This window comes from Mustela lutreola, chromosome 2 (genome assembly GCF_030435805.1).
Source record: "Mustela lutreola isolate mMusLut2 chromosome 2, mMusLut2.pri, whole genome shotgun sequence".
NCBI lineage: Eukaryota > Metazoa > Chordata > Mammalia > Carnivora > Mustelidae > Mustela > Mustela lutreola.
This window is the reverse complement of record NC_081291.1, coordinates 176,442,104-176,469,863: the sequence shown is the minus strand read 5'-3', so window position 1 is coordinate 176,469,863 and position 27,760 is coordinate 176,442,104. Positions and strand designations below refer to the sequence as shown.

The following is a 27,760-nucleotide window of genomic DNA, read 5'->3' as shown; positions in this document are numbered from 1 at the left end:
GGGAGGAGGAAGCAGGCTCCCTGCTGAGCAGAGAGCCCGATGTGGGGCTCGATCCCAGGACCCTAGGATCATGACCTGAGCCGAAGGCAGAGGCTTTAACCCACTGAGCCACCCAGGCACCCCTAATTAACGTTTTCTAATAGACTAATAATATTGAGCATCTTTTCCTATGCTTCTTTGCCATTCGCATATAAAAATACTTAAAAAAAAAAGATTTTATTTATTTATTTGTCAGAGAGAAAGAGTAAGAGGAGCACAAGCAGGGGGAGTGGCAGCAGAAGGAGAAACAGCACCACCATCCCCCCTCCCCCACTGGGCAAAGAGGTCAAGAAGGACTCAATCCTAGGACCTGGGATCCTGACCTGAGCTAAAGAGAGATGCTTAGCCACCCAGGCATCACTAAAAACTTTACTTTTTGAAGAGGGCAAATTTATCAGTCTTTTCTTTCATTACTTTACTTTTTTGTATTTTGTTTAAAAAATTCTTTCTTATCCCAAGGTCATAGGGATATTTTCAAATATTTTCTACTAAAAATTTTGGAGTTTTAGTTTCACATTTAGGTCTTTAATCCACCTGGAATATATTTTTGAATCTGGTGTGAGGTGGGGATCTAGTTTGATTTTTATTCATTACTAGAGACTTGATTTTAAAAACACTAGTAATTTTTTCTTACTGATTGGTAATTTATATTGCTATTTTTGCCTTTTACCATCTTTCCATATAAGTAGCAGTTCTAGATGCATTTTCTGTTGTGTTCTACTCCTGTGGTAGAAGTGACTTCAATATCTCCTATAAGTTTCTGCCACCAAGAGTTTATTCATGCTGTTTCTTATGTCTAGAGTGCTTTTCCCTTTCAGCTCCACCTTTCAAAATCCCAATCATTCTTCAAAGTCCAGCTCAAATGTCCCTTATAGACTTATAGGATCCTGCAATATGCCTTTCTTACTCCTCTGAATCAAATGGAGGGGCTCAGCATACCTTAAGTGGTTTATTCCTTTACCATAAATCTTGGCTCGTCTCCTTGGTATCATAGTCATATGTTTTTGCCTTCTCTGTTCTGCCGAATAGTAAACATATATGTGTTGTTGTTATAAACAGAATAATGTCACCACATTCGGATTCCTGGAACATGTGGCTATATTACTTTATGTGGCAAAAAAGGATTTTTCAGAGGTGATAAAATTAATGACCTTGAAATGAAGAGATTATTTTGTCAGGCCCAGTCTAATCATCTGTTCTTTAAAATTAGAGAACATTTTCCAGCTAAGTTGTAGGTACATTTGTTTACCATGGAGTTCCCTATTACCTGAAGGAGATTGTTGGATGTGTATGTAGTGCTCAGAAATTGTTCATTGCCTTGAATTGTGAAGTGGTATGAAGCTGGGAACCATAGAATGATTTCTTTAAGTTCTTATCACAGCTCCAATCATATCTCTAGCATCTTCATTCTGTCAAGTGAAGTCATTGCAGATTACTCAGACCAGCTTTCCTTTTAGTTGGCATCCCTGTGCACTCTGACTCTGACTATAATAGTGGCAAATAAAGATTCAAGCTACGTGCAGATCTTCACTTCCTTTACATGCAGAGACGTCTCAATGATAGAAACTCCCAGAACAGAAGCCTTTTTCCTTCCAGTGTTTAACCTAGTCAAAGGAACTTGGTGAGTACCGTTGGGTTTATTCGCAAACCTTTTCTGGTCTTTGCCCTTATCTAGGGGATTAGTCTGAGATAAGGACCTTGAAATCCTGCCTCTGATCTTAACTAACTCTGTGACTTAGAGTAGGTCAGAAGATATCCTGGAGTCTCAGTTTCTTCAGACCTATGGTGGAAATAATACTTCTTCCTTGAGTTGTTTCAAAAATAGAATAAACAGATACATGAGAAGTAATTAACATGAAGTAGATGTTCCATGAATGCTAACTTCCTTCCCTTCCCATCTCAGATGCACTATTAACAGAAACAGTCCAGGCCACTGTTTACTTCGAAGAGTTCATCAGAGGCAGGTGATTTAACATAACATTTGTTCTTGTTTTCTGTTCGTTTGTTTTATTTTTCAATACATATGTCTTTGGATTGGCTCATTCTGTGTCTTTTTTTTTTTAAATGTAGATTTCTGTTTGTCATTCTGGGTGTTTGGTTAAGACTAGCCCATGTGACATGGGTAGTTTTAGAATTTAAAGATTGATTAGGGGTATGGGTGTAAGAGGCTGGGGTGTAAAAGAGATCAAAATAAAATAAAATATCTTAATAATGTATGATAAAATAAAATAGAACAGAATGGCAGCAGTGTAGAATGGTTATTGTCTTCTTCTGGAGCCAGATTATCATTCTGGCCTCAGGAACAGTTGTTGAGCCACCCAACTCTGCCCAGTATGAAGCAGATGGGAACAAGCCCAGCAGAGTTTATGACACTGATGGGAGACAGATGGCCTCTGGGGTATGGTGATAGGGAAGTCACATTTAAATTTCAGTGTCTTGGTGTCATTCTGCTTGTCTCCACATGGTCTAAACCTTTGGTTCTCAAAATTTAAGAATATAAAAAAATAACTGATGTGTGCTTATTTTAAATGCAGATTCATGGGCCTCCCCCAGATTGATTCAGTAGATCTAAAGTGGGTTCCAAGAATCTGCATTTAATTAACCACATCAGCTGTTTCTGAAACTGGTTGCCACCCGGGTCAGTGATTCAGGGTGATGGGATTCCAGGCAGAAGCCCATCATTCATTGTGATTTATTGAGTGCTAATTAGGTGCAAAGCATGATAGAGGATATGGCCCTCACTCACCATGGGTTTATCATTGAGAGGGGAAACAAGACTGGCATACAGACAAGAAAACAGTTGCTAGCTCTTCAGGTTAGAGTCAAACTGCTGCTGCGTCTTCCTGTTTCACTCTGTGTAAACCTCATGTTGTTTTAGAATGTACTTGTCTACTAGTTTGTGTATTCCTTGAGGGCAACTGAGCTTCACTGATGACCTACAGCAATTTTATTCATCTTTTCTTATTCTTATAACTTTGGTTTTGGCTATGACTCCAACCCTAGCTCCTCCAACTCCTTCTTTGAGGCATTGCATATTAGGGAATGGTTTGTCTTCATAGGACTTACTGGATCTGCTCTGTATGTTACTGCTCCCATACCATTCTGCTTGTCTTCTGTCCATCTTGATGACCTGGAAGAGATAGCAAAGATCACACATGCTCTAATTGGGCTTTGGTTCTCACAGCAGGGAACACATGTCTGAGACTAGTGGTCATGTGGGCGGGTGGCAAGGTGAGTTCTTGGGAATTACTCTATGGCACAATGTTTGGATATGAAGTAGGATTTCAAAAAGGGTGTGGCCCTAATATTTACATTTATGAAGGCATTGTGACATATTCTGAAGATTTATCTGCTGCCTTCATGCTGGAAAAACATAAGCACATTGGTTTCGTCTCTAAGAAGAAAGTAATTAGATTTAGACCAGTCAGTATCTTTCTTCTTGAAGCAGGAACCATTGTAAGTTCTTGGGAGAAGAGAATTGAGTTGGATTTGACATTGAGGAAAGTGTGAAGGTAAGGGTAATTTTATTAAGGAAACTTGAAATAGTTGAAATTTGGGAGAGAATGTACTGGTATGGAATGATGGAGTGATGGAGAACTTTAAAGCTACAAATGCTTGTATATACTTCGCTTTGAGTGTCAAGCAAATGGTAAAATGAAATTCAAGAAATAGTTAAAATTTTTTTTAGTGTATTGGGATTTATAAATGTGCTTAGAAAGGACTCACTAAGATTTAGGTATACTTTATTTTGGTGGTGGCTCAAGATGAAATTTTAAGTTTTCCCCATGGTATTCATAAACATAGTATTCATTTTATGTTAAAGTTAGTATTTGGCTGAGATTCCACCAAGAAAACTGTAGGATCTCTTTCCGTGAACTATTTTGAGTTCTCTCCTCTTTCTGTGCATTGGCCTCGTCTATGGTTTATGTGTCTGTAACACTGGGCATTAACACTTGACACCTAAGTTAGATCTTGGGATTTGTCCAGTATTATCTTAAGTATTATAGTTTTAAAATATTTCCCTTTAGGATGGTGAGTGAGTGTGTAAATTTGGAGGACAGTGAGAAAAAAAAGGGGCCAACCAGTATAGTAGGAACCATTGCTTGTCATTAGCCCAGAGGATGGTGTTTGGTGTCATTAAGCGTAGAGGGTTTTGTTTTGTTTTTGATGGGGGAGGAGTATGAATTTTTTAGGATAAATTGTAGCTGGAAGCTGGTGTTGAATTGCAACCCACCATTTCAGGCCTGGATGAACCACTTTCCCCATGAGATTATTTTAAGTGGCAAGATCAGGCAAGAAATATATTGAGGAAGGACCTTCTTGTTTCCTATTTTGGTGATCTTCCTGAGGTATCTGCTGGTTTTATGGCAAGTATGATTTGCTTTGTAGGTGAGAAAAGCTTTCTTCCAAGGGAAATGTGTCTTCTTTTTGGATTTAGATCGAATCAAACTCTGGACTACTTGGCTTTTATGATCAGTAAATTACAATCTCAGGCAATAGTAAAGCAAGGAACAAAAGATAAATTTATGGATAATGGTGTTCTAGGAGATCACAGTGAAGTAATATTTGAGAATTTGAGCAGTTTTTTTCTTTCCACAATGAAAGTGGGAAAAAAAAAAAGAATACCATTTTCATTGCCAGGAGCAACTGGGTCTGTTGAGTCCCTTAGCTAGGCAAATATAGCAAGCTTGCTTTGACTTTATTTTGTTTGAGTTTTTTAAAACAGAGAAAAATTGAACCATCACATTGTTTCAGATTAAAAGGCTAAAATGCAGAAGTTCTATAACTGAGCTAGGAGCAATGCCTCATTTCTTTCCCTACCCTGATCACCTCATATCCCTCTTCAAAAACCTTCATCTACTCCCCATTACCTCCCTGTCATGTCCCAGTGGCTGTGCTGAGATATATTGGTTCACTCAGCTTTTGGGGCAGCAGGAGCCTATTATAATGCTGGTCATGGAGGTGGATCGAGAAGATTATTTGGCCAGAGCCACACATGTAAGAAGGGCCCCAAATTTAAATTTTCCTGTTAGCTCCAACATAGGTAATATGGTTTGCATGTGTGTTGAAGGTATTTATCACAATATAGATGGAACTAGAGGGTATTATGCGAGCAGAGTCAGTCAGAGAAAGATAAATAGCATATGATTTCACTCATTTGTGGAATTTAAGAAACAAAACAGCTGAATATAGGGAAAGGGAAGGAAAAATAAAATAAAAACAGAGGCAAACCCTAAGAGATACTGAACTCTAGGCAATTCTAGGAAACAAACTGAGGGTTGCTGGAGGGCAGGGGGGTTAGGGGAAGGGATTATTGGATGATGGGCATTAAGGAGGCCACTTGATGTAATGAGCACTGGGTGTTATATACAACTGGTGGATTACTAAATTCTACCCCTGAAACTAATAATAGTACATGTCAACTAAATTAAATTTAAATTAAAAAATTTAAAAAATAAAAAAAATTTAAAAAGAAGGTATTTATTAGGTAAATCTAAACACTGAAAAGCAATCGTGGTTTATGTAACTCTGTTTTGGCATCTTACACCTTTTAAAAATTTATCAGGGCATTAAAAATGGAGAATATCCCAGGCTCCTGGGCCTCCTCTGAGGAGTGGAGTGCTACCTGGCTTTTAATAGTGATGGGCATAACGACTAATGAAGAGGACAGATCTTGATTAACTAATCACACAAAGAATTCATTAAAATAAGAACTGGGTACCTTGAGAAGGTATTAAGGAAGTCTTCTCTTTGGGCCATCAGGGAGGATTTCCCTAGGCAGATGAAATTGAAAGCAAGGGAGTCAGCAAGATTTGGGGCAAGGGAGTGTTGATATAAGACAGTAAAAGCAATAGTTCTTAATAATCAATTAGTTTTCATAGGTGGCCTCTATGATGATTTTCATATTTTGAGTTTGAGCAAGTAAGTGAATGGTAGTGGTGGTGTTACAAAATCAGTGACTATGGGGCGCCTGTGTGGCTCAGCGGGTTGGGCCGCTGCCTTCGGCTCAGGTCATGAACTCGGAGTACTGGGATCGAGCCCCACATTGGGCTCTCTGCTCGGCGGGGAGCCTGCTTCCTCCTCTCTCTCTGCCTGCCTCTCTGCCTGCTTGTGATCTCTCTCAAATAAGTAAATGAAATCTTAAAAAAAAAAAAATCAGTGACTAGGGGAAAATTATTTTCTGGTAGTGGGTGGGTAGATAAGATGATTAGTTCAATTTGTGGATATGTTGAGTATGAGCAAGTTTTGAGACATGAGAGTAGAGATGTTTTATAAATATATGATCCTTATTAGAAGGACTTAGTTACTCTTGTTAGTTTGGAATTTCAGAGTGTATAAGATGCTATCCAGGTTCAATGGTGGGGGTGGATAGAAAGAATAGATTTATGGTCTTTCTTCTTGCTTTCAAGAAGTTCATTCTTTAAATGCAGTCAAGGAATTAAATAACTACAGAAGATTCCAGTAACCTTCTAAGACAATAGGTGGAGAAATGTTACAAGCAGTACATGCATGACTGCCAAGAGAATTATGTAGATGCTTGTTGTGTTTCAGCAGTTTTGTCCAAGTAGAATTCCTCATTTGATTTTACTTTTATTCTACTTTAGTAGTTTGAGGTGAGTTGAGGATAACATGAGCTTGCTTATTACTATGGATTATTTACTTTAGAGGAACTTATTTTAATTTTAGGAGTTAGCTATTGTTCTTTGTCCCATTTCACAGAAGAGGAAACAGAGGCATTGAGAAGTTAAATAACTTGCCCAAGTCACTTAGCTAGTAAATGATAAAGTTGGGATTCAGTTCTAGTCAGCCTGAATCCAAAGCCCCTTCTCAGGTTTGAAAAATGCTATTCTTTTCACTAAATATAGCCCCTATCACTTAAGTTATTTGAAAACTTTATTTTAAGTGGCTGTAGGGGTCCTTGGGTGGCTCAGTGGGTTAAGTGGCTGTAAAAAATTTTTAAATCCTTCTTCTGATTTTAGATAATGTATATTTTTAATTTTGGTGCCTGTATTTCTGGTTAATAAGTTTAGGATAGCTTCCTGGAAATGGGTTTCCTATACCAACAAATATAAAACCTTCAAATCTTCTTAAGACCTATCAAATTCTTCTCCAGAAAAGTACAAATAATTTACAGTCTGGATGTATTTTTCAATCCCACAGAAAAGCATATTTTAACACCATGTGGCTTTATAAGCCAAGGCAAAGAGGAGAACTCAGTGACACTGCTAAATATGGTGGCTAGGATGAGGAATCACAGAATGTTCAAGCAGAAAGGAACATCAGGTGTCACCTAGGCCACCTCCTTCTTTTATTAAGAACTAAGGCTTTGAGAGGTTAATGGACATGCCCCAAAACACAACCCTAATTAGAGTCAGAGGACAAGAATGGGCACTTGGCATTATGTGATATACAACTGACCCTTAAATAACATGGGTACCAACCCCCTGCATAGTCAAAAATCCATGGATTACCCTTTACTACCCCAAAGCTGAACTACCAGCTTATGGTTGACTGAAAGCCTTACTGATAATATAAACAATCAATTAACACATATTTTGTATGCTATATATATCATGTACTTTATTATTATGATAAAGTAAGCTAGAGGAAAGAAAATTTTATGAAGAAAATCATAAGAGAAAATACATTTCCAGGATGTGTAAAAAAAAATCTGCATCTAAGTAGACACAAGCTGTTCAACCCTGTGTTGTCCAAGAGTCAACTATATTGAGTTGGAGTCTCTTAGAAGGTTTGGTTGATTTAGAGGCATGCCAAAATGTCTGCCAGGGGGTTTGACTAGAAATTTAAGAGACTCATACTGTTTGAGTTAACTTCAAAGTTCCCCCTTGAAACTTCACACTTGTGAAGGATGTGGAAGTCACCCAAAGGGGTCTTTCCTGAGCTGAGATGCCCAGTACCCACTCAAGGAGATAAAGCTCTCTGCTAGGCCAGAGGAAACCTGAAGTCTCCTTTCATCAGTTCTCCTACGTCTGGCCTACTGTGAGATTCATTAAGAGGATTCTGCATTCTCTCTTCATTATTCTGTTGATGGTACAGTACTTGTGAACAAAGCGCTGCTCACATAATTCAAGACTGATTTTCTATAGCACTGACCAAAAATGGAGGATAGTTCTTTTTATTATTTGCTGCACCATGTAAACATAAGAGTTGTATAAACTATTTACAGTTTGATTTGGCTTGGTATCCATCTGGATAGGCTGGATTAAGCTCTTTAAGCCAGCTTAATTTAGCATAATTAATCTGAAGCAGACTGGTTGACCATCCACTATGTTCTGGATAAGCCATGCAAAGGTTGCCATGACAGGGGACAGGTGAGTTAAAGGAGTCATGTAGGCCCCTAACTCACTCAGCCTGGAAATGACAAGTGCCATCATGGTTTTTATTTGTTTCTTTAGGTAGGATAAAATAGTTTTCTCATGTTTCTATTTATTTATTTTTTTTAAAGATTTTTTCTTTATTTATCTGACAGAGATCACAAGTAGGCAGAGAGGCAGGCAGAGAGAGAGGAGGAAGCAGGCTCCCTGCAGAGCAGAAAGCCCAATGTGGGGCTCGATCCCAGGACCCTGGGATCATGACCTGAGCCGAAGGCAGAGGCTTAACCCACTGAGCCACCCAGGTGCGCCTCATGTTTCTATTTAAATTGCAGTTAGTTAACATACCATGTGGATTGGTTTCAGGAGTAAATCCAGTGATTCATCACCTACACACAACTCCCAGTGCTCATCACAACAAATGCCCTCCTTAATGCCTATCATCCATTTAGCCAATTCCACTATTCACCTTCCCTCCAGCAACCCTCAGTTTGTTCTCTATAGTTGAGTCTCTTTTGGTTTGCCTCTCTCTGTGTTTTTATCTCATTTTATTTTTGCTTCCCTTCCCCTATGTTTATCTGTTTTGTTTCTCAAATTCCACATATGAGTGAAATCATTGGTATTTGTCTCTCTCTGACTGACTTATTTCACTTAGCATAATTCCCTCTAGTTCCATCCACACGGTTGCAAATAGCAAGATTTCCTTCTCTTTGATGTCTGAGTAATATTCCATTGTAAAAAAATACCACACCTTTGTTAGCAATTCACCAGTTGATGGGCACTTGTGCTCATTCTATAGTTTGGTTAATGTTGATAATGCTACTATAAATATTAGGGTGCATGAACCCCTTTGAGTGTATTTTTGTATCACTTTGGTAAATACCTAGTAGTGCAATTGCTGGGTCATAGGGTATCTCTATTTTTAACTTTTTGAGGCACCTCCATACTGTTTAGAAACATGGTTTTGATTCACCTGAAGAGGCTAGGAAAAGTCTTTGGAGAAATGCTTGAATATTTGATGAGCACTAATGGTCTCTTTTGTATACTCAATGCTTGATACTTTGAAATTACTTAAAAAATTATAGGCAATTTTATATCATTTCAAGTATTAAACATACAGGTAAAATTTTCATATTACTTTCCTCCAAATATGCTTAAAGTGTAAATATATGGTGTTGCACATGCTATCATTTAAGAAATCCTTGAACTCCCTCTTGAAAACATAACTCTTGCTTAATAGTGTGAGATTTGGGCAATTCACTTACCTGTCTAAACCTGTGTCCCAGTTGAAAATGGAGAGATTGTATGTTGTAGAGATTGTGTGCAGAACATTTGACATAGTGCCTAGCACAAGGTAAGCGTTCAATGAATATGCATGTTTTCCTTGTTGGTATTGTTGACATTGCAGTGATTGACAGTAATATCAACTCCTCTTAAATCAATGGTATATCTACTATCATCAGAAAATACTGTATTTTATGAAAGTGAGTGATGTTTTGGCTAAGTTCTGGAAACAAAATGTCTTCATCTTCTATATGTTCTTATCTTGGTAGACATGGGGAATTTCAAAGGTCATGCCCTCCCTGGAACCTTCTTCATTATCATGGGTATTTGGTGGACCATTAAGTGCATTCTGAAGTATGCCTTCAAAAAGCACAAAAGGACTTCCTACCTTGGCTCCAAAGCATTATTCCATCGAATAGAAATTTTTGAGGGAATTGTATTAATTGGCATGGCCATCACTGGTGAGTGTACCATTTCTGTGTTCTGTTTTCTCCTTTTGGGTATTTCTACATCAAAGAGAAAATTAAATATCAAATCAAGAAATTGCTAAAATGAATTTTTATTAAAAAATCTCTGAACACATATTTTAATTGTAACTTCTATCTGATTATAGTTTGTTAGAAGGGGACACTTCATGTTTATACAGAAGGCTATTCCTTAATGAGTCAGTCATAGATATTAACTTGCCTGACCACTCAAGGTGACTTTCCTTTATCGAATTAGTTGGAACCTTGAACTAGTTTTATAATATTTATTCTGATGCCTGAAAGAGTAAACTCTATCAGAAACCATTTTTCAAAATGATGCCAAAATAACCAAGTTATTGTGGGAAAGCCTTAGTTGTAAGTTGTTGCTGATGGACTGTACAGAGGGGTCAGGCTGAAGAAGACCTTGCTTTATATACTCATCCTTTTTTGCATTATTCTTAAATTGAAAAGGGAAGTTAGGCCAGATGACTTCTAAGGACTTTTCATTGACTATAAGGTTCTGAGAAAATTTTCTGTGGTTTTAGAATTCCCTGGTAGCCTCTCCTTTGTGAAAAGCAGAACTTTCTCCTTTCCCTTTAGATTTCTTCATGCTTTATTCATGGCAATAGGTCTTTGCTATGGACATGAAATTACAGAGCAACCATTTCCAAAGAGAGGAATTGCCTTGCCAGATTCCATAGATTGACACATACAGCAGTATTTTAAAGAAAGTTTTACTGTTTCTGTACCTGACCAGACCATGTGCTATAATCTGTGTTTTCTCAGTTATCCTTAATTGAGGAAAAGCTGAACCCTAGTCTTTTGATTCTGAATCAAGCACAACTCTCCTTTTCGTGGTAGCTACCCAAAGATGCTATCCAAAGATGTAGGGTGTGTCAGAAGGAAGTAATCAGCCTTTGTACAATTTATCTAGTCATTACATGAAAATGGGAACTAAGACCATCAGTGGAACTGGTCATGGAGCTATGAAGAACTGAAATGATCAACTTTGAAGATCTGAAATAACTAGCTGTCTGACTAAATTGGTTATCTTTGACTAAATGTTGATCATCCAAACCAGTGTTTGAACTAAGCACCAGTACTTAGCTGTTAAGGAATAGCTGTTAAGGAATAGCCCAGAAAGAACAATCAGCATCATAGAAGGACATTAGATTTGAATAAGCCATGGGTTCATTCAGTATCTTCCTGCTTTCTTTGTGAAGTCATGGAAAGGGTTGCTAAAACTGTGATATCTCCTTTGCAGGCATGCTTGGGGAGCAGTTTATTCCTGGTGGGCCCCACCTAGCCTTATATGACTATAAAGAGGGCCAGTGGGTTGAACTCTTGAGCTGGCATCATTTCACCATGTATTTCTTCTTTGGGCTGCTGGGTGTGGCGAACATCTTGTGTTTTATCATCAGTTCACTTCCCACTTCCTTAACCAAGTTAATGTTGTCGAATGGCTTATTTGTGGAGGGTAAGTATAAGTGAGTATGTTCCTGTTTCACTATCCTTGGACACTTGTCTAGGCCTGTACAATAATATTCCTTTAGTGTCTTGGTGCTGCCTTGATCAATTGGGCCATCTGTTTGGGCCATGGGGAGATCGTTAGATGTCCTGCATAGGATGCCAAGGATTTTCCCTCCCTACTGACTCATACAGTAAAATAAGACAAGCACCATCATTTGATGTGCTTTATTCACATTTTAAATCATTCTTAAAGAACCAGCTGCCATGGTTATTTATCTCTAGGTTATCCTGGAGAGAATTATTATTTCTGTTTAAACAAGTGAAACTGAGTTTAGGGTAGTGAAGCATGAGTATCTTTTTTTTTTTTTTTTTAAGATTTTATTTATTTATTTGACAGACAGAAATCACAAGTAGGCAGAGAGGCAGGCAGAGAGAAAGGAGGAAGCAGGCTCCCCACTAAGCAGAGAGCCCCATGCAGGGCTCGATCCCAGGACCCTGGGATCATGACCTCAGCCAAAGGCAGAGGCTTTAACCCACTGAGCCACCCAGGCACCCTGTAGCATGAGTACCCTGAAACAAGGAGACCACTCACAGCAACCTACTAACCTGCTATCTAGCTATGTTCATATTGATATACTGAAGCTTCACCATGACATGATAAGTGGAGTCAAAAATCAGTCACTAAAAATAGGAGGTCCTATTTTTGAAAGGTTAATGAAAAATACTTTTTGTTCAGTTGATGTCCCTCTTACTGTGTAGGGAAAACAGGTGTTTAGTAACTTGTTTTCATTTATTGTATTTTTAAGGAATAGATTGATTATGGAACTAAAAAAGCCCATGGGGTATCTAGGTGGCTCAGTTGTTAAACATCTGCCAACTCAGGTCATGATCTCAGGGTCCTGGGATCGAGCCCCTCGTTGGGCTCCCTGCTCAGCAAGAAGCCTGTTTCTCTCTCTCCCACTCCCACTCCCCCTGCTTGTGTTCCTTCTCACTGTCTGTCAAATAAATAAATAAAATCTAAAAAAAAAAAAAAAAAAAAAGAACTAAAAAAGTCCCAGATTTTCAGGAGGGGCCAATTCCTAACTGTCCACCTTCCCTCCCATATCTGAATATAAGGACTTTTGCCAACCCCTCTCTGAGAACAAAGGCTAGCTAAAAGAAGGGCATCAAAAACCAATGGCAAGATTCTCAGTATTTCAGGGTCTTACCATATTTTGAGTGAACATCTTTTCCTCCTTATCTACATGAAAAGGTTGAAGATAAAGCTGGAATCTGCTCATGGGATTAAAAAATATAGGTAGTTACTACTTCTTGGGAGCTTCCAGAGCATTTTTTCATACCCAGCAAAGTCCTCTTTTATGATTTGTACATATATGTATTTGCTTACTCCAATGGGCTGAATTCCTTTAGGCGAGGGTCTGTTTCATTCATCTGTGTGTTCACCCTAACTCTTTCTCCTGTCCCATCCCTCTTACTATTCATCCTCCTGCATAGAAGATGCTTTGAAATATAGTTTAAAAATCATGATATGTTAGACAAGGAAAAGGGAAAAGGAGTGATCGATCCTTATTCTTAAGAGGTAGTGATGTTGGGTTCAAGGCTAGGGGCGCCTGGGTGGCCCAGTGGGTTAAGCTGCTGCCTTCGGCTCAGGTCATGATCTCAGGGTCCTGGGATCGAGTCCCGCATCAGGCTCTCTGCTCAGCAGGGAGCCTGCTTCCTCCTCTCTCTCTGCCTGCCTCTCTACCTGCTTGTGATCTCTCTCTGTCAAATAAATAAATAAAATCTTAAAAAAATAATAATAAATAGGGACGCCTGGGTGGCTCAGTGGGTTGGGCCGCTGCCTTCGGCTCGGGTCATGATCTCACGGTCCTGGGATCGAGTCCCGCATCGGGCTCTCTGCTCAGCGGGGAGCCTGCTTCCCTCTCTCTCTCTCTGCCTGCCTCTCCATCTACTTGTGATATCTCTCTGTCAAATAAATAAATAAAATCTTAAAAAATAATAATAATAAATAAATAAAAGAGGTAGTGATGTTGGGAGGCCTGGGTGACTCAGTGGGTTAAGCTTCTGCTTTCAGCTCAGGTCCTGATTCCAGGGTGCTGGGATTGAGTCCTGCCATCAGTCTCCTTGCTCAGCAGGGAAACTGCTTCTCCCCCTGGTTGTGCTCACTCTCTCTCTGACAGATAGCATCTTAAAAAAAAAAAAAAAAAAAAAAGAAGTGGTGAGGACTTCAAAAAAATACTAGAGGTTTCCATTATTGTGGGAAGCAGAGAGCACTTGATATTTTGGACAAATTGGTGTGTGTGCATGTGTGTGTGTAAAATTCTGTGGGGTTGGGGAGAGACAGAGGGAGAGACAGAGAGAAAGAAATGGTAGATGTCCCTTGGTTTCACTGAATAAGAGAAACTGTTTCTTTCCTCTCTATCAGCTTTTGTCTTGTACAATCACACTCATGGCCGGGAAATGCTGGACATCTTTGTGCACCAGCTGCTGGTCTTGGCCGTCTTTGTGGCAGGCCTGATTGCCTTCTTGGAGCTCTTCATACGGACCAATATCACTGTGGAACTTCTTCGGACAAGCTTTATCCTGCTTCAGGGGAGCTGGTTTTGGCAGGTGAGTCGGGGCCTCCAGTGAAGGCATCTGGTGTTTCCATCTGTACTCTTTTCTCTTTAATGGGGTATTTTGATCCAGAATCAGGGACTTCCTTCTGATGTGCCACCTGTAGTGAGACTGTGGGTCTTTGAGAGGTAATGTTTCTTTGAGTAGCCCAGAGGCCCTAGTGGGAGTGCTGGCAGAGCGACTGGAAAGTAAGTGGGGTGTGGCCATCTTCCTCACACACCTGGATATCCATAATGTAGGAATTCTGGGCCATTGCTTGTTGTGGACAGCAGGTGCTAATGCTAACGCAATTTACAGCCTAATGAGTAACGAGCTTGAGAAATATATGAAAAGCAGAAAGGAGAGGAAATGACTAATTATTGAGAAACAATGATGTGCCGACGACTCTACAGGACTATTTCATACATGTTGTTTCAATTTGGTCCTCACAGTGACTTGGAAGTTAGGTATTACCATCCCAAATTTATGGATAGGACTCTGGGAGATGATGTGACTATCCCAGACTCACACAGTAATGGAACTAGCATCTAAATGTGGGTCTGGTTGACCCCAAGTCCCGGGCTCTTTCCATTTTACTCTGTTGACTACCTAAGCTTGGCGTGTTGTCAAAAACATGTATTCCAATTAGTGAACTTATATTTTATAGACACTGGAAAATCATACTCTAATATGTACATATAGATGTAAGGAAATCCCGAGATGAAAGGTAAATGTGGTTTAATAGGGGATGACTTCTTAGAGGAGATATTTCATCATCAGAAAGCAGAAACTTGGGATGAGGTTATCGCAGGGATTGGCAAGCTATTAGTGTTCCATTAATAATTAATGCTTTATTAAGAATCTGAGGGAAGAAGCATGGGCTGTCACAACTGAGAATAGGCTGACCTAATGTCCCTTCTGGCAGAGAAATAATGTTTTCACATTTTACCAAAAGCTTTTCTAGGAAAGAGCTATGGGGTTAAAAATCTTTGGGCATAAATCTGTGACTATTTAAAAATCTTTTCCATCTATGAGTATGTCTAGACTAGTTTCCTTTTTTACCTGGTGGCTAGACTAAATAATGTTTGGAGACTTAAAGAAAAATGAACATTTAATACCAGTACAAACACACATACTGGCAGGAAATGAAGGTTTAGCTGTAGTACCTCTCTCCACCCTCAGATTCCTCTGAAACAAAAATGTCTGGAGACATAGATGAATTTATTCTGCTTTTTATTTTGATGTTATGTGTGGTAAGTGAATGTTTATGGCCAAAACTCTGTTATAAACTAATAATAGGACATCGTGAATTGCTTTTCACCATATTTTTTCTCTCTCTACTTGTCCATAGGAGGTTAATGCTAGTGCATAAACACTATGTAGACAGATTAGCACACCTAGATTCTTGGAACTATAAAGAAGTTGGGAAATGAGTGAGGCAAATGTTCAGATAGGCCATTTTTTTATAACTCATACGTAAATGATGGGGTAACAGGCAAACTTCAAGAGAACGACGCTCCCAATCTTTAAGAATGGTTTCTTTCCTGAAGCTCATTACAGTCAGATATGTTTTCTCAGAGACTGTCAAGGCGCACACAGGAGTTGTGTCTTTCCACAATGTCAGCTTTATTCGATCATGAAGCAAAGTTAAATCACAATGATAAAGCAGGTTCAGGATTCCAAACTCAATGACATTTCACCGTGTGATTAAACTTGGCTTGTTACACAGCACACAAAGCAGGACAAGACAAATCATACAACAAGCAAGATAACAAAAGGGTGTAGGAGGTTAACGAACCAAACTCGATGTCAGTCTGTGCGCAGGCAGTTGAGATAAGGCCTCTGTCGACCTCGGTTTGGTCCGTGTCAGCTCTCCACACGTAACTGCTTATGTTCAAGCAGTGAAGGATCTCGGTTCTGTTTGGAGATCCACTGGGCAGAGCCTTCCACGGCAGCTGCTGTTTTGAAATGGTGAGACAGAGAGGGATTCATATCTGAAGAGTCTGACAGTTTGCTGCCAAAATCCTTCCCTTTTTAAAGGGATTTAATTGGTTTTGGGTCCTTGCAGACCTCCTCTGGTTCTACTTGCTATCAGTTCTGGGGTCCCCGCCATACTGCCTAGCTCCTGCTTGACATGAGGGACTCCATTTTGCTCTCTTCAAAAACCTATCCATATCATGCAATTTAAAAAGGAAAAAGATTTCCTTCAGGCCCATGAAACATGGTTTATCTGAAACTGTGGGAAAATACTTTTTTGTTTTTTTAAGATTTATTTATTTATTTGAGAGAGCAAGAGAGGGGTGGGGAGGGGCAGATGGAGAGGGAGAGAGAGAGAAAATCTCAGGCAGATTTCCCACTGAGCACCAAGCCCAGACCAGGGGTCCTGGCAGGATGGAATACTCAGTCTCACAACTTTGAGATCATGATCTGAGCCAAAATCAGGAGTCTGATGCTTAACTAACTGAGTCACCCAGACAGCCCTGTGGGAGAGTAGTTTTAAAGCTCATTTTTGCACTTTGTCATTTCCAAGTTCCTCCCCATCACTGTCCGAGTTGAGGCAGAGACCCTTGTGGAGGAGGAAGATACTTCTGTGGTCTTTACTTCCCATTACTTTGACCAGTATCTCATGCATCACCCACCCCTCATTAATGCCCCAGGGACTCCTCCCATGACTTCCCAGATCCTAAGCCTAAGTAAATGCAACTTTATTTTACCTTTAAGAAAGATAAAAGTTCTGAATCTTGGAACACTGAAAAAAAAAAAAAAAAAGAAAAGATAAAAGTTCATTCAGAGATGTCAAAAAGACCCAACTAAGCAGTAATGGTCAGAAGTCTGGTATGGTAGATCAAACACTTGTTTAAGACTAATAGTGTTAAAATAAGTGATTGGAGTATAAGACATAAAACACTAGGAAATTCAAACTTTAACCTATGGGAAACGAGCCCCTGGCTTGTTGTATATTAGGGAAGATAATTATTTACATTTTAAATGTGATATTAAACTAGTCAAAACCAGATATTCAGGAATGCCATAGAAGATACAGCAAGAAAAAAAATCTTTTTCAGACCTTTTTTTTTGGTTAGAATTTTACATTAGGAAGCAAATTAGGATACCCAATGAGAGAGTAGTGGCTGATTCTATATTTCAAGTAGAAATTTATTCTTTCACTCTTTTGGAGGCCAGAAGTCTTGAAATCAAGGTGTCAGTATGTTGGGGGCCCAAAGGCAGAATCTGTGCTATGCCTCTCTCCTTGAGAGCTGCCAGCAATCCTTGACATACCTTGGCCTATGGCAGCGTAACTTTAGCTTCTGCCTCCAGAGCCACACCTGTGTGTTTCTGTGTACCTGTGTCTTCACATGGCCTTCCATAATGATACTGGTCATTGAATTTAGGGCCAGTTCTAATCCACTATGACCTTATCTCGAGTTGATGACATCTGCAGAGACTTTATTTCCAAATAATGTCACATTCACAGGCACCAAGTATTAGGACATCAACATATCCTTTCGAGGCACACAACATAACTCGCAACAACTGCTAACCTCTATCTCTGGGAGCTGTAGCAAATCACTCCCCAAGCAGGGAAAGATGGGTGGATGGCATTGGAAGGACATTGGTGGGACCAGTAGGTAAGAACTGGGGAGCTGGTCCATAGTTCATTACACTCAACTCTCCCTTAAAGATATTTACTTGAGGGACGCCTGGGTGGCTCAGTTGGTTAAGCCTCTGCCTTCGGCTCAGGTCATGATCCCAGCGTCCTGGGATGGAGTCCCCCATCGGGCTCCTTGCTTGGCAGGGAGCCTGCTTCTCCCTCTGCCTCTGTCTGCCTGTGCTTGCTCTTGCTTCTATCTCTATGACAAATAAATAAATAAAATCTTTAAAAAAAAAAAAAGATACTTACTTGATACAATTTCGTTGTTACCTTTTGTAAGTTGCTTCAAAAGGAGGGCAGGAGGGGAATGAGGATAATGATATCTTATTCTTGGGGTTATGATGAGGACTGAGAATTATTGTGAAGTTTATGTGCATGAATGAGGTTAAGGTGCCCCACACCTAATGATACATATATTGGGTGATACAAAGAGAATTCTTTAGAATGGGAAATAGGAACAAGTGATTAAGATCCAAGTCTTATTTTTTCCTAATTTACTCAGGTTATGTGAAATTTCAAACAGAAATGGAATTAAAGTTTCACTCATAACTATGGACTAAATGTTTTTTTTTTTGTTGTTGTTCCTGTAAAATTTCATTTATTAGATGTGTGATCCTAGGCAGATTATAAAACCACCCAATTTTCTCACCTGGATGATGAAGACAATAATACATTAAAGTGGGGGTAATAATACATCATTTAAAGGCCGTTGTCAGGAAAACTCCCAACCACTGTAACTGACCGTTACAGTTCTTGTTAGCCAGTGGACATTCATACAATTATCCTTGGTATCTGGGTATTATATTTCATTTTGTTCTAGAGACCTGACCTATGTCCATTCCCCATCCCGCCATCTGTCCATCATTCTTCCCTCTCTCTCTCTATCTTGTTTTTGGTTAGGGTAAAATTTACATAACAGAATTAACTATTTTAAGTATATAATTCAGTGCCATTTAAGGACATTCACAATATTGTACAAGTATCGCTGCTATTCAGTTCTGAAACATTTTCATCACCCCAGAAGAAAACCCTGGTACCCTGAAGCAATCATTCTCTTTCACTCTCCTCCCAACCCCTGATAACCACTAATTTGCTTTTTGTTTCTATGAATTTATGTATTCTGGATATTTCATGTAAATAGAATCATACAATATGTGACCTTTTGTGTCTGCCTTCTTTCCCTTAACATAATGTTTACAAGATTCATCCATGTTATATCACATATTAGTACATCATGACTTTATAGTTCAATATTCCATGATATTGATATACCACATTTTGTTTATTCATCATCAGTTGACAGACATTTGGGTTGTTTTCAACTGCTGTGAATAATGCTGCTATGAACATTTGTTTATAAATTTTTGTTTGAAAATTTATTTTCAGTTCTTTTGAGTATATGCTTGGGAATGGTATTGCCAGGTGATATGATAATTAATGCTGCATTTAACTTTTTGAGAAACTGACCAATTGTTTTCCACAGTGACTGCACCATTTTATATTCCTACCAGCAATTTACAAGGATTCCAATTTCTCCATATTCTTACTAAAACTTGTTATTTATTATTTTTACCATCCTAGGGAGTATGAAGTGGTATCTCCTTATGGCTTTGATTTGCATATCTATAATAAGTGACAATGTTCATCATCTTTTCATGAGTTTATTTATCACTTGCATACCTTCTTTGGAGAAATGTCTCTTCATCTCCTTTATTCATTTAAAAATATTTGTTTTTTGTCTTTTAGCTGTTGAGTTGTAGGAGGTCTTTATACATTGTAGATATTAATTCCTTATCAGATATATGACACAGCAGTATTTTATCCCATGCTTTGGGCTCTCTTTTCATTTTCTTGATAGTGTCTTTTGATGTATAAAAGTTATTTAATTTTGTGAAGTCCAATTAATCTACTTTTTGTTTGGTTGATTGTAATTTTTGGTGTAGGGTCTAAGAAGAAATCCCCAATCCCAGGGCATGAAGCTTTTCTCCTGAGAGTATTATGGTTTTATTTATTTATTTATTTTAGAGATTTTATTTGTTTATTTGACAGACAGATCACAAGTAGGCAGAGAGGCAGGCAGAGAGACAGAGGGAGAAGCAGTCTCCTGCTGAGCAGAAAGCCCCATGTGGGACTCATCCCAGGATGCTGGGGATCATGATGGAGCCCAAGGCAGAGGCTTTAACCCACTGAGCCACCCAGGCACACCTAGTTTTATATTTGGTCTTTGATCTGTTTTGAATTAATTTTTATATGGAGTGTGAGACAAGGGTCCAAATCCATTCTTTTGCATGTGGATATCCAGTTGTCCCAGCACCGTTGTAGAGACTACTGATTTACCCACTGAATGGCCTTGGAACTCTGTCAAAATGGATTTTCTACACACATATGATTTATTTCTGGAGTCTCAATTCTATCTCATCAATCTGTATTTCATGATGTCTATACTACAGTATTTTGATTACTGCGGTTTTTATAATAAGTTTTGAAATCTGTAAGCATGGGTCTTACAACTTTCTTTTTATTTTTTGAGGTTGTTTTGGCTATTCTGGGTTCATGGTAATTACATATGATTTTTAGGATCAGCTTTCCATTTCTGTAAAAAAAGACCATCGGGATTTTTTAAAAATTTGAATTCAATTAGCCAGTGTATAGTACATCATTAGTGTTTGATGTAGTGTTTAGTGATTCATCAGTTGCATATAACACCCAGTGCTCATCACATCACGTGCCCTCTGAGGATCGCACAAGGGGAGGTGAGTGGGGGGATGGGTATTAAGGAGACCATGGGGATTTTGATGGAGATTGCCCTGAATTTGTAGATTGCTTTGGGTGTTATTGCCGTCTTAACAATATTAAATCATCCAGTCCATGAACATGAGATGTATTTCCATTTATTTATTTAGGTCTTGAAATTTTCAATAATGTTTTGTAATTTTCAGTGTACAAGTCTTAAACCTCCTTGATTACATTTATTCCTAAGTATTTTATTTTTTTCAGTGCTATTGTAGGTAACATTGTTTTCTTAATTTAGTTTTTGTGTTGTTCATTAGACGTGTATAGAAATATAACTGAATTTGTGTGTTGATTTTGTGTCCTGCAAGTATGCTGAATTCATTTATTAGCTCCAATAGATTTTTTTTTGTGTGTGGATTCTTTAGGGTTTTCTATTTATAAGATCATATCATCTGTGAATTTAGATAGTTTCACTTCTTCCTTTATAATCTGGATACCTTTTATTTTACTTGACTAATTTTTGGCTAGAAATTTTTAGGACAATGTTGAATAAAAGTGGTGAATCCAACACCCTCCTTTTGTTGCTGATCTTAGGGGAAAAGCTTTCAATCTTTGATCACTGAATATAATGTTAGTTGTGAGCATTTATTTATTTACAAACGTCTTTGTACTCCACTTTTGAAATAGCTGAGTGAAACTGCACAGCTTAGAAATCTGGTACATTCTCTGAAAGTCCACTAACCCACAGAGATGATTACTATTTATATTTTGAAAATTGCTCTTCAAATGTCCTTAACACTTTTTTCCCCCCCAAAATTGTGACCTGGTAGATGCTATCTGTATTATTAAAGCAGGCAGTAAGACCTAATGTCTTATCTGTAACATCTCAGATAATTGGAGTTACCTTAGTTAAGATTAATCTTAGAACCAAACATTTTGAAATATACTCTCTTTGGGAATGCAGCTGATTATTTTAATATGTGTTTTTTGTTTTAAATTACAGATTGGTTTTGTCCTTTATCCCCCCAGTGGAGCTCCTGCATGGGATGCAATGGATCATGACAACATCATGTTTCTCACCATATGCTTTTGTTGGCATTATGCATTAAACATTGTTGTTGTTGGAATGGTTTATGCCTTTGTCACTTGGTAAGTTAGTGATTTTTTTGTTCATGTAAGTTCTATTTCTTGGTATATGATCATCAAGACTCAAAAGCATTGAACTTTAGATTTGAAGGGGGGACTCCATTCCTTAGTATTCCACAAGAGAGGGTAATGCAGCAGAAAATTATCTGCAAACCCAGAAAATCCCCCTTGATAGAATAAATGCTGGTTTAAAGTTAGACTCATTCAACTGTGTCTCAGCTGTGTCTTTGACCTGTGGGTCACCTTTCAACACACTTTTCTGTGCCTTTGTCTCTTTGTATATGCTGTCTCTTTTTCCAGATAGTCCTCTCCATATCTTCAGGGAGCCCTCCACTTGCTTACACGTACATTAATCATAACAATTCACAAGCTTGGTGTCATTTTTTGACCAACATTTATGTCTCCCATTAAATTTGAGTATATGATTAATTTGACATTTGCTCTAATATTTCTAAAAGTAAGAGTCAATGGAAAAACCAAATTTTTCAAAAGAAAATTTATTATCATAAAAAAGGAAAAATCACATTTTTAGACCCCAATACAATGTCTCACAGTGGATGAAGAGCAATAGAACAGATTGATAAAAATATGTATTCCTGGGCGCCTGGGTGGCTCAGTGGTTAAGCCGCTGCCTTCGGCTCAGGTCATGGTCTCAGGGTCCTGGGATCGAGTCCCGCATCGGGCTCTCTGCTCGGCAGGGAGCCTGCTTCCTCCTCTCTCTCTCTGCCTGCCTCTCTACCTACTTGTGATTTCTCTCTGTCAAATAAATAAATAAAATCTTTAAAAAAAAAAAAAAAAAAAAAAAATATGTATTCCTAGGTCTGCCACCTATCAGCTATATGACTTCGGACAAATTATGCAACCACATTAAGTCTCAGTTTTATTGTTTACAAAATGGGAATAATAATAGTACCTAAATGAGATAGGTGTTTACACTGCTTAGGACATAACAAGGGCACAGTGGAGGTTCTTCTTCTCCTTGATTTTGTCCTTTTTGTTACTTTTCTTGTTTTCCTCCCCTCCTCCTCTTTCTGTATCACAAAGGACATAATGTATAGACCCTAAGGAAGAGAGAGAGACAATTTATTTTTATTTTTTTTATTATTATTTTTTATTAGGTTAGTCACCAGAGATAGACAATTTAAATACAGTGCAGTAGGTGGAAATAGGAGAAGAAAGTACTGTTGGAGCCCAGAGGAGGCTTCCTCGCAGTTGAAAATTATGCCTTAGCTTGAAGGATGAAAAGAAACAGAAGGAGCTGAACATGATTCCTGTCTTTAAGGTAGCTAATACCAAGCCACATTGAGTCTGGCTAGTTCCAGCTACTAGGCATGCAGGATCCACACTTAATTCTTCAGACTTCAGCACTGACCTAAATGTTCTATATCTGCAGTCTTCATTTTGGTGACCATGAGCTACTTGACTATGGTTTCTGAGCACTTGGCATGTGCCTAATGTCACATTAATATTAATTAACTTAAATATCTGTAAATGCATAATGTTTAGCATATTGGGCAGTATATGTCTAGTAAGTTCTTTGGATTCCTAAAATGTGGTAACTGCTTCTAGGCTCAGTGGGGTCTCAGCCTCTTCAAAAACTAGCTTTCTACTCTTCTCTCCCAGGTCACCTCTCTTGCCTTGAACTTCTTTGAGCTTCACTGCTGAAGCAGCTTTGGTGCTGGGTCTCTAAGTAAGAGAACCATTTCTTGTTAGCTCCAGATGTCTCTGCTAGGCTTTGGGTCAGCTTACTTTGATCTGTAGATACCTCCTTCTAGCGGTCTAAGTGCTTTGGGTACTAGCAGATTTTAGCTTCTCATTGACTGATTTCTATTAGTCCTATTTCATTCCTCCAAAGCATGCACATGGTTGGTAAGACTGGCTCTGCCACTGAGTGAAACTTGGCTTCTTCCTCTGTTGTTCTAGGCTGACATCTGGGCCTCATCTCATTAGGGGCTGGGAAGCCTCCAAGAATAATGGCAGCATTCAAGGAGCCTCTCTAGCTCATGTCAGCTCCCTTCCAGAGTCAAAAGAAGACTACTGTCTCTTCCTGTTTCAAAAAGCTTCAGATCTCTCTTATCCACTTACAGTTTTCTAGAAACCATAAAGTCCATGTTGACTTCCTCAGCCTTTACCTTTTGACCACTTAATCCCCTCTACCCGGCATATCCAAATTAAATGCTTATCTCTTCTATGAAAACTTTGTGACTGTTCTAGACTCACCTCCCTTCATGAGTTTTCTAGCACTTTAGTCACTTACTACCCTTTTTTGCAATTGCAATCTATCTTTACTGTTAGCTCATGTCAGCCTTACCTGCTAGCTAGATTGTAGCACCTTGAGGAAAATACCCTTTTCATGTTTTTCACAGATCTTGGCATTCTATCAAATGCCATTCCATTTACTCAGTAGGTACTCAATAAACATTTATTTACTGTTTTAATAGATCTGCTTCAGAGTTACATGAATATGGGCTTTGTTGGTTTGGAAATCATGTTTCAGATGCTTTTCAGTGTTGCTCTCATAATGCTCTTGGAAATATAAAAACAAGAGCTCATGTTGTGAGGTATGTTGATATAAACTTAAGCAATAACCTAAACAATATAATGAAGATTCAGTACTGACTTTCAGTGAGGTCACATGGCAGGCTAATTCAGTTGTATAATCATAAGGAGTTTTGACAATCTATTTTTCAGGATTTGACCGGAGTAGTTTCTAAGTCAGTCACAGGTGATGAATTTTTAGGACATTATATGAGAATTTGTTTGACAAAGTGCAAAGATCACGATGGAAACAAAACTGGGTTATAGAACCACAACCCCCCAAATCTCAGAAAAATGAAGTTGTACTTCCCAGCTTTCCAGAATAAAGGTTCAAAGATTGCCTCATTCAGCCCCATACCTGCAGTTCTGAAATAACAATTCATAAGAGAGACTTACCTGTTTGGAAATTTTGTTAGATATTCTACTATATTTCATATTTAAGCACCTATTCATAGAAATATTTCAAAAGCCCCTCTCTATGGGTAGAGAAGTATGCCCACGTTCAGGTTCGTTTCCTAAGCAATAATCCAGGTGACTCATTTTGAAGAACAAAATAGAGATGTCCAAATCCCAGGAATGTGACAGTTTGCCTTCTGGAAGTTTGAGTTCTAGATGGACTCTGGAAGTACACCCCGAGTCTCAGTTCTGCTCTTTCTCTTATTAATTGAAGAAAGCCTATGGGAGCACAACCTCAGACTCATTCATGCTAACCTTAGTATCCTGGACTAATATCATTCCAGGAACTAGCAATTATTTGCACTTCCTCTTTATCATTCCAGCCTTTAATCTGTCTCCAACACCCATTTATGCATGTGCCAATACCCAGGTCTACAGGGTGCAGACAGAGCCTGAACATGTCTCAGCTTGGGAGCTTATAGTAACAGCAGACGCAACCCAGGAAGGAGACGTGGGAAACAGAAAGAGTCACCCATGAAGGAGGAGTGGGAAACAGGAAGGGCCTGTGTTAACAATTAATTTGTAATAAGTAGCCATATGTTTGTTTCAATTTCCACATGAGCCGTCAGGAATGTATCTACTTACTGAATTAACAGTTAATCCATTTCATTGAGCATGTATCAAGGTTGTGCAATGAGATATGACACAAACACTGTTACCGCCTTTAAATTGTTTAAGCCTATTAGTCTTTCATGAAAGCAGTGCCTTGAAGAGCTGAGGACATTGAAAGCAATATCAGTAGTCAATTAATAATCAAGGCAAATTATTTCAATTGGTTTCCTTGATCTTGATGAGTCAATAATTGTTACTGGTACTACTCAGTTGTCGTACATTGGAGGAGCTAATGCTGAGTTAAAAGTGACTGAAGAATTAACCTCTATGAACAAGTGAGTGATGTGGACTCCTGGCAGATTGCTCCAAAGGCCATTGTTTTGTCAGATGTGTGTTGAGCCACTATTATGCACCAGTTGGTCTAGGCTCTGGCTAGCGGTAGGGCACTAAATAAGATAGTCTTTGCTCTTACGAAGCTTATATTCCCGTAGGATCCAGAGCACAATAAAGTCACTGCATTTTTATGGGGGAAGGCCAGACCTTCACTGGAAAAAAGGAGGCAGAAGATAAGGGATGCAGATAGGCTGGTGAGGCTTTTCACAAAATGAGAATGATTGTGATGACTTGGTGTATCAAATTTGTTTGTGCATTCCTGTGTACTTCTGGAATTTAACTGTGTTCTATCAACATGGTCGTAATACTGTGTCTTTACGAGTAATTATGCACAGGAAAGCTTTGCTTAGATTTTATTACATCAGAGAAGTGGAGAGTCTGCTGAGTTTCTGGGAATAAAAACCTTCGTATCTTCCAGGGTCAAAAATGATACTCTGATTTCCCCCAGACCTACAGATCTCTTAATCTATGAAAACAGTCACATTGGGGGAGGCACTTCTTCCAACTTCCTAGTTCACCATGGATCTCACATGGTGAGATCATCGACCACATGCAGTTGAGCAGTCCGTGGACTGCACAAAATCACTCCTCTGAAGGCACACGTTGGGAAGGACTGGACTTGGGGCTTGACACGGGGAAGGAGATGCCTCTATACACTTTCCAAGAGAGGGCTCCTTTTTGCAATACATACCTAGGTGTGGACTTGATGGAAAAGCTCTCGGCTGAACTTGGCTTCATCTTGGCTTGCTGCCGCCCAGAGATTCTCTTGTTTGTTTTAGAAATGATCAAAGCTATGAATGATTAGGCATTTTCTGAAACCTGAACAATCATGTTGTACATTTAAAAACTGATTGTACTTGGGTGCCTGGGTGGCTCAGTGGGTTAAGGCGCTGCCTTCGGCTCAGGTCATGATCTCAGGGTCCTGGGATCGAGTCCCGCATTGGGCTCTTTGCTCAGCGAGGAGCCTGCTTCCATCTCTCTCTCTCTCCCTGCCTCTCTGCCTACTTGTGATCTCTGTCTGTCAAATAAATAAAAAATCTTTAAAAAAAATAAAATAAAAACTGATTGTACCTATTTACTTATACCCTGCTTCAATCCACAAAAAGTTTTCAGGTAGCTCCAAAGCCAAATAAAAGTGATTTTCTTTTTTGGATTGCCTCTCCCATTTGCACAGATAATTTGGAGTTTGTTGTATTATAGATAGACGTTGTTCTGGGTTTTTCTTAAACAGTATAACATGAGATACCTTTCATTCTCCTCAGGTTGGTTAAATCTCGACTTCAGAGATTCTGCCCCTCAGAAGTTGGACTCCTGAAAAATGCTGAACGAGAACAAGAATCAGAAGAAGAGATGTGATTTTGATGGGCATTTTAGTTTTTCTGGATGAACTTCTCTTTTCTGGATTAATTTTGTTCATCGTTTTGTTTTTTTGACCTTTTGCTTGGAGAACAGATAGCTGAAGGTGATTCTTGGTATATTGTTTGTATTTCCAATTTGGTTATAGTATTTGAATTCAAATATTTTATTTTTAGGTTTGTAAGTACTTTGGGTGATAAAAATGCATTTTGCACATCAGTCATGGTATTTGGGGCCTGGAGCGGCTATTCTCAGATCATCTAAAGTTAAAATCCACGCTAAGAAAAATGTTTTATTTGCATTATAGATATGCTCAAGGTTCCTGGGCTTACTTCCATTTGTACATTTGTAACTCACTAAACATGAAATTATACCTGTTTATCTTGTTGCTACAATGAGAAATAAATGAATGCAGGAAACTTGGTAGAGACATCTCAAGTCGTTTTCTTTTCTTTTTTTTTACATTATCATTTCTTTCTTTCTTTTTTATTTAAATTCAATTAGCCAATATATAGTACATCATTAGTTACAGATGTAGAGTTCAGTAATTCATCAGTTGCATATAACACCCAGTGTTCATCACATCATGTGTCCTTCTTAATGTCCATCACCCAGTTACCCCATCCCCCCAACTAACTTCCCTCCAGAAACCCTCAGTTTGCTTCCTATAGTTAAGAATCTCTCATAGTTTGTCTTCCTCTCTGGTTACTTCCCATTCCGTTTTCCTGCTCCCCTTTCCTATGATC

At 38.8% G+C, this 27,760-nt stretch overlaps 1 protein-coding gene across 3 annotated transcripts in view; it reads left to right on the top strand.

Moving 5' to 3' along the window:
• TMEM45A (transmembrane protein 45A) overlaps window positions 1-27,444 on the top strand; it is a 67,577-nt gene extending 40,133 nt beyond the window's left edge. Inside the window, exons 2-7 of one of the 3 annotated variants that reach the window (XM_059164349.1) lie at window positions 3,488-3,551; window positions 9,926-10,117; window positions 11,388-11,600; window positions 14,019-14,203; window positions 21,577-21,722; window positions 26,921-27,444. In XM_059164349.1, the coding sequence (XP_059020332.1) occupies window positions 9,928-10,117; window positions 11,388-11,600; window positions 14,019-14,203; window positions 21,577-21,722; window positions 26,921-27,014 (828 nt within the window). In that variant the 5' untranslated portion in view covers window positions 3,488-3,551; window positions 9,926-9,927 and the 3' untranslated portion in view covers window positions 27,015-27,444. Of the gene's footprint in view, window positions 1-3,484; window positions 3,552-9,925; window positions 10,118-11,387; window positions 11,601-14,018; window positions 14,204-21,576; window positions 21,723-26,920 lie in introns of all 3 variants that reach the window. The other 2 variants (XM_059164348.1, XM_059164347.1) reach the window with 2 other exon arrangements.
• The last annotated feature ends 316 nt before the right edge of the window (window positions 27,445-27,760 follow it).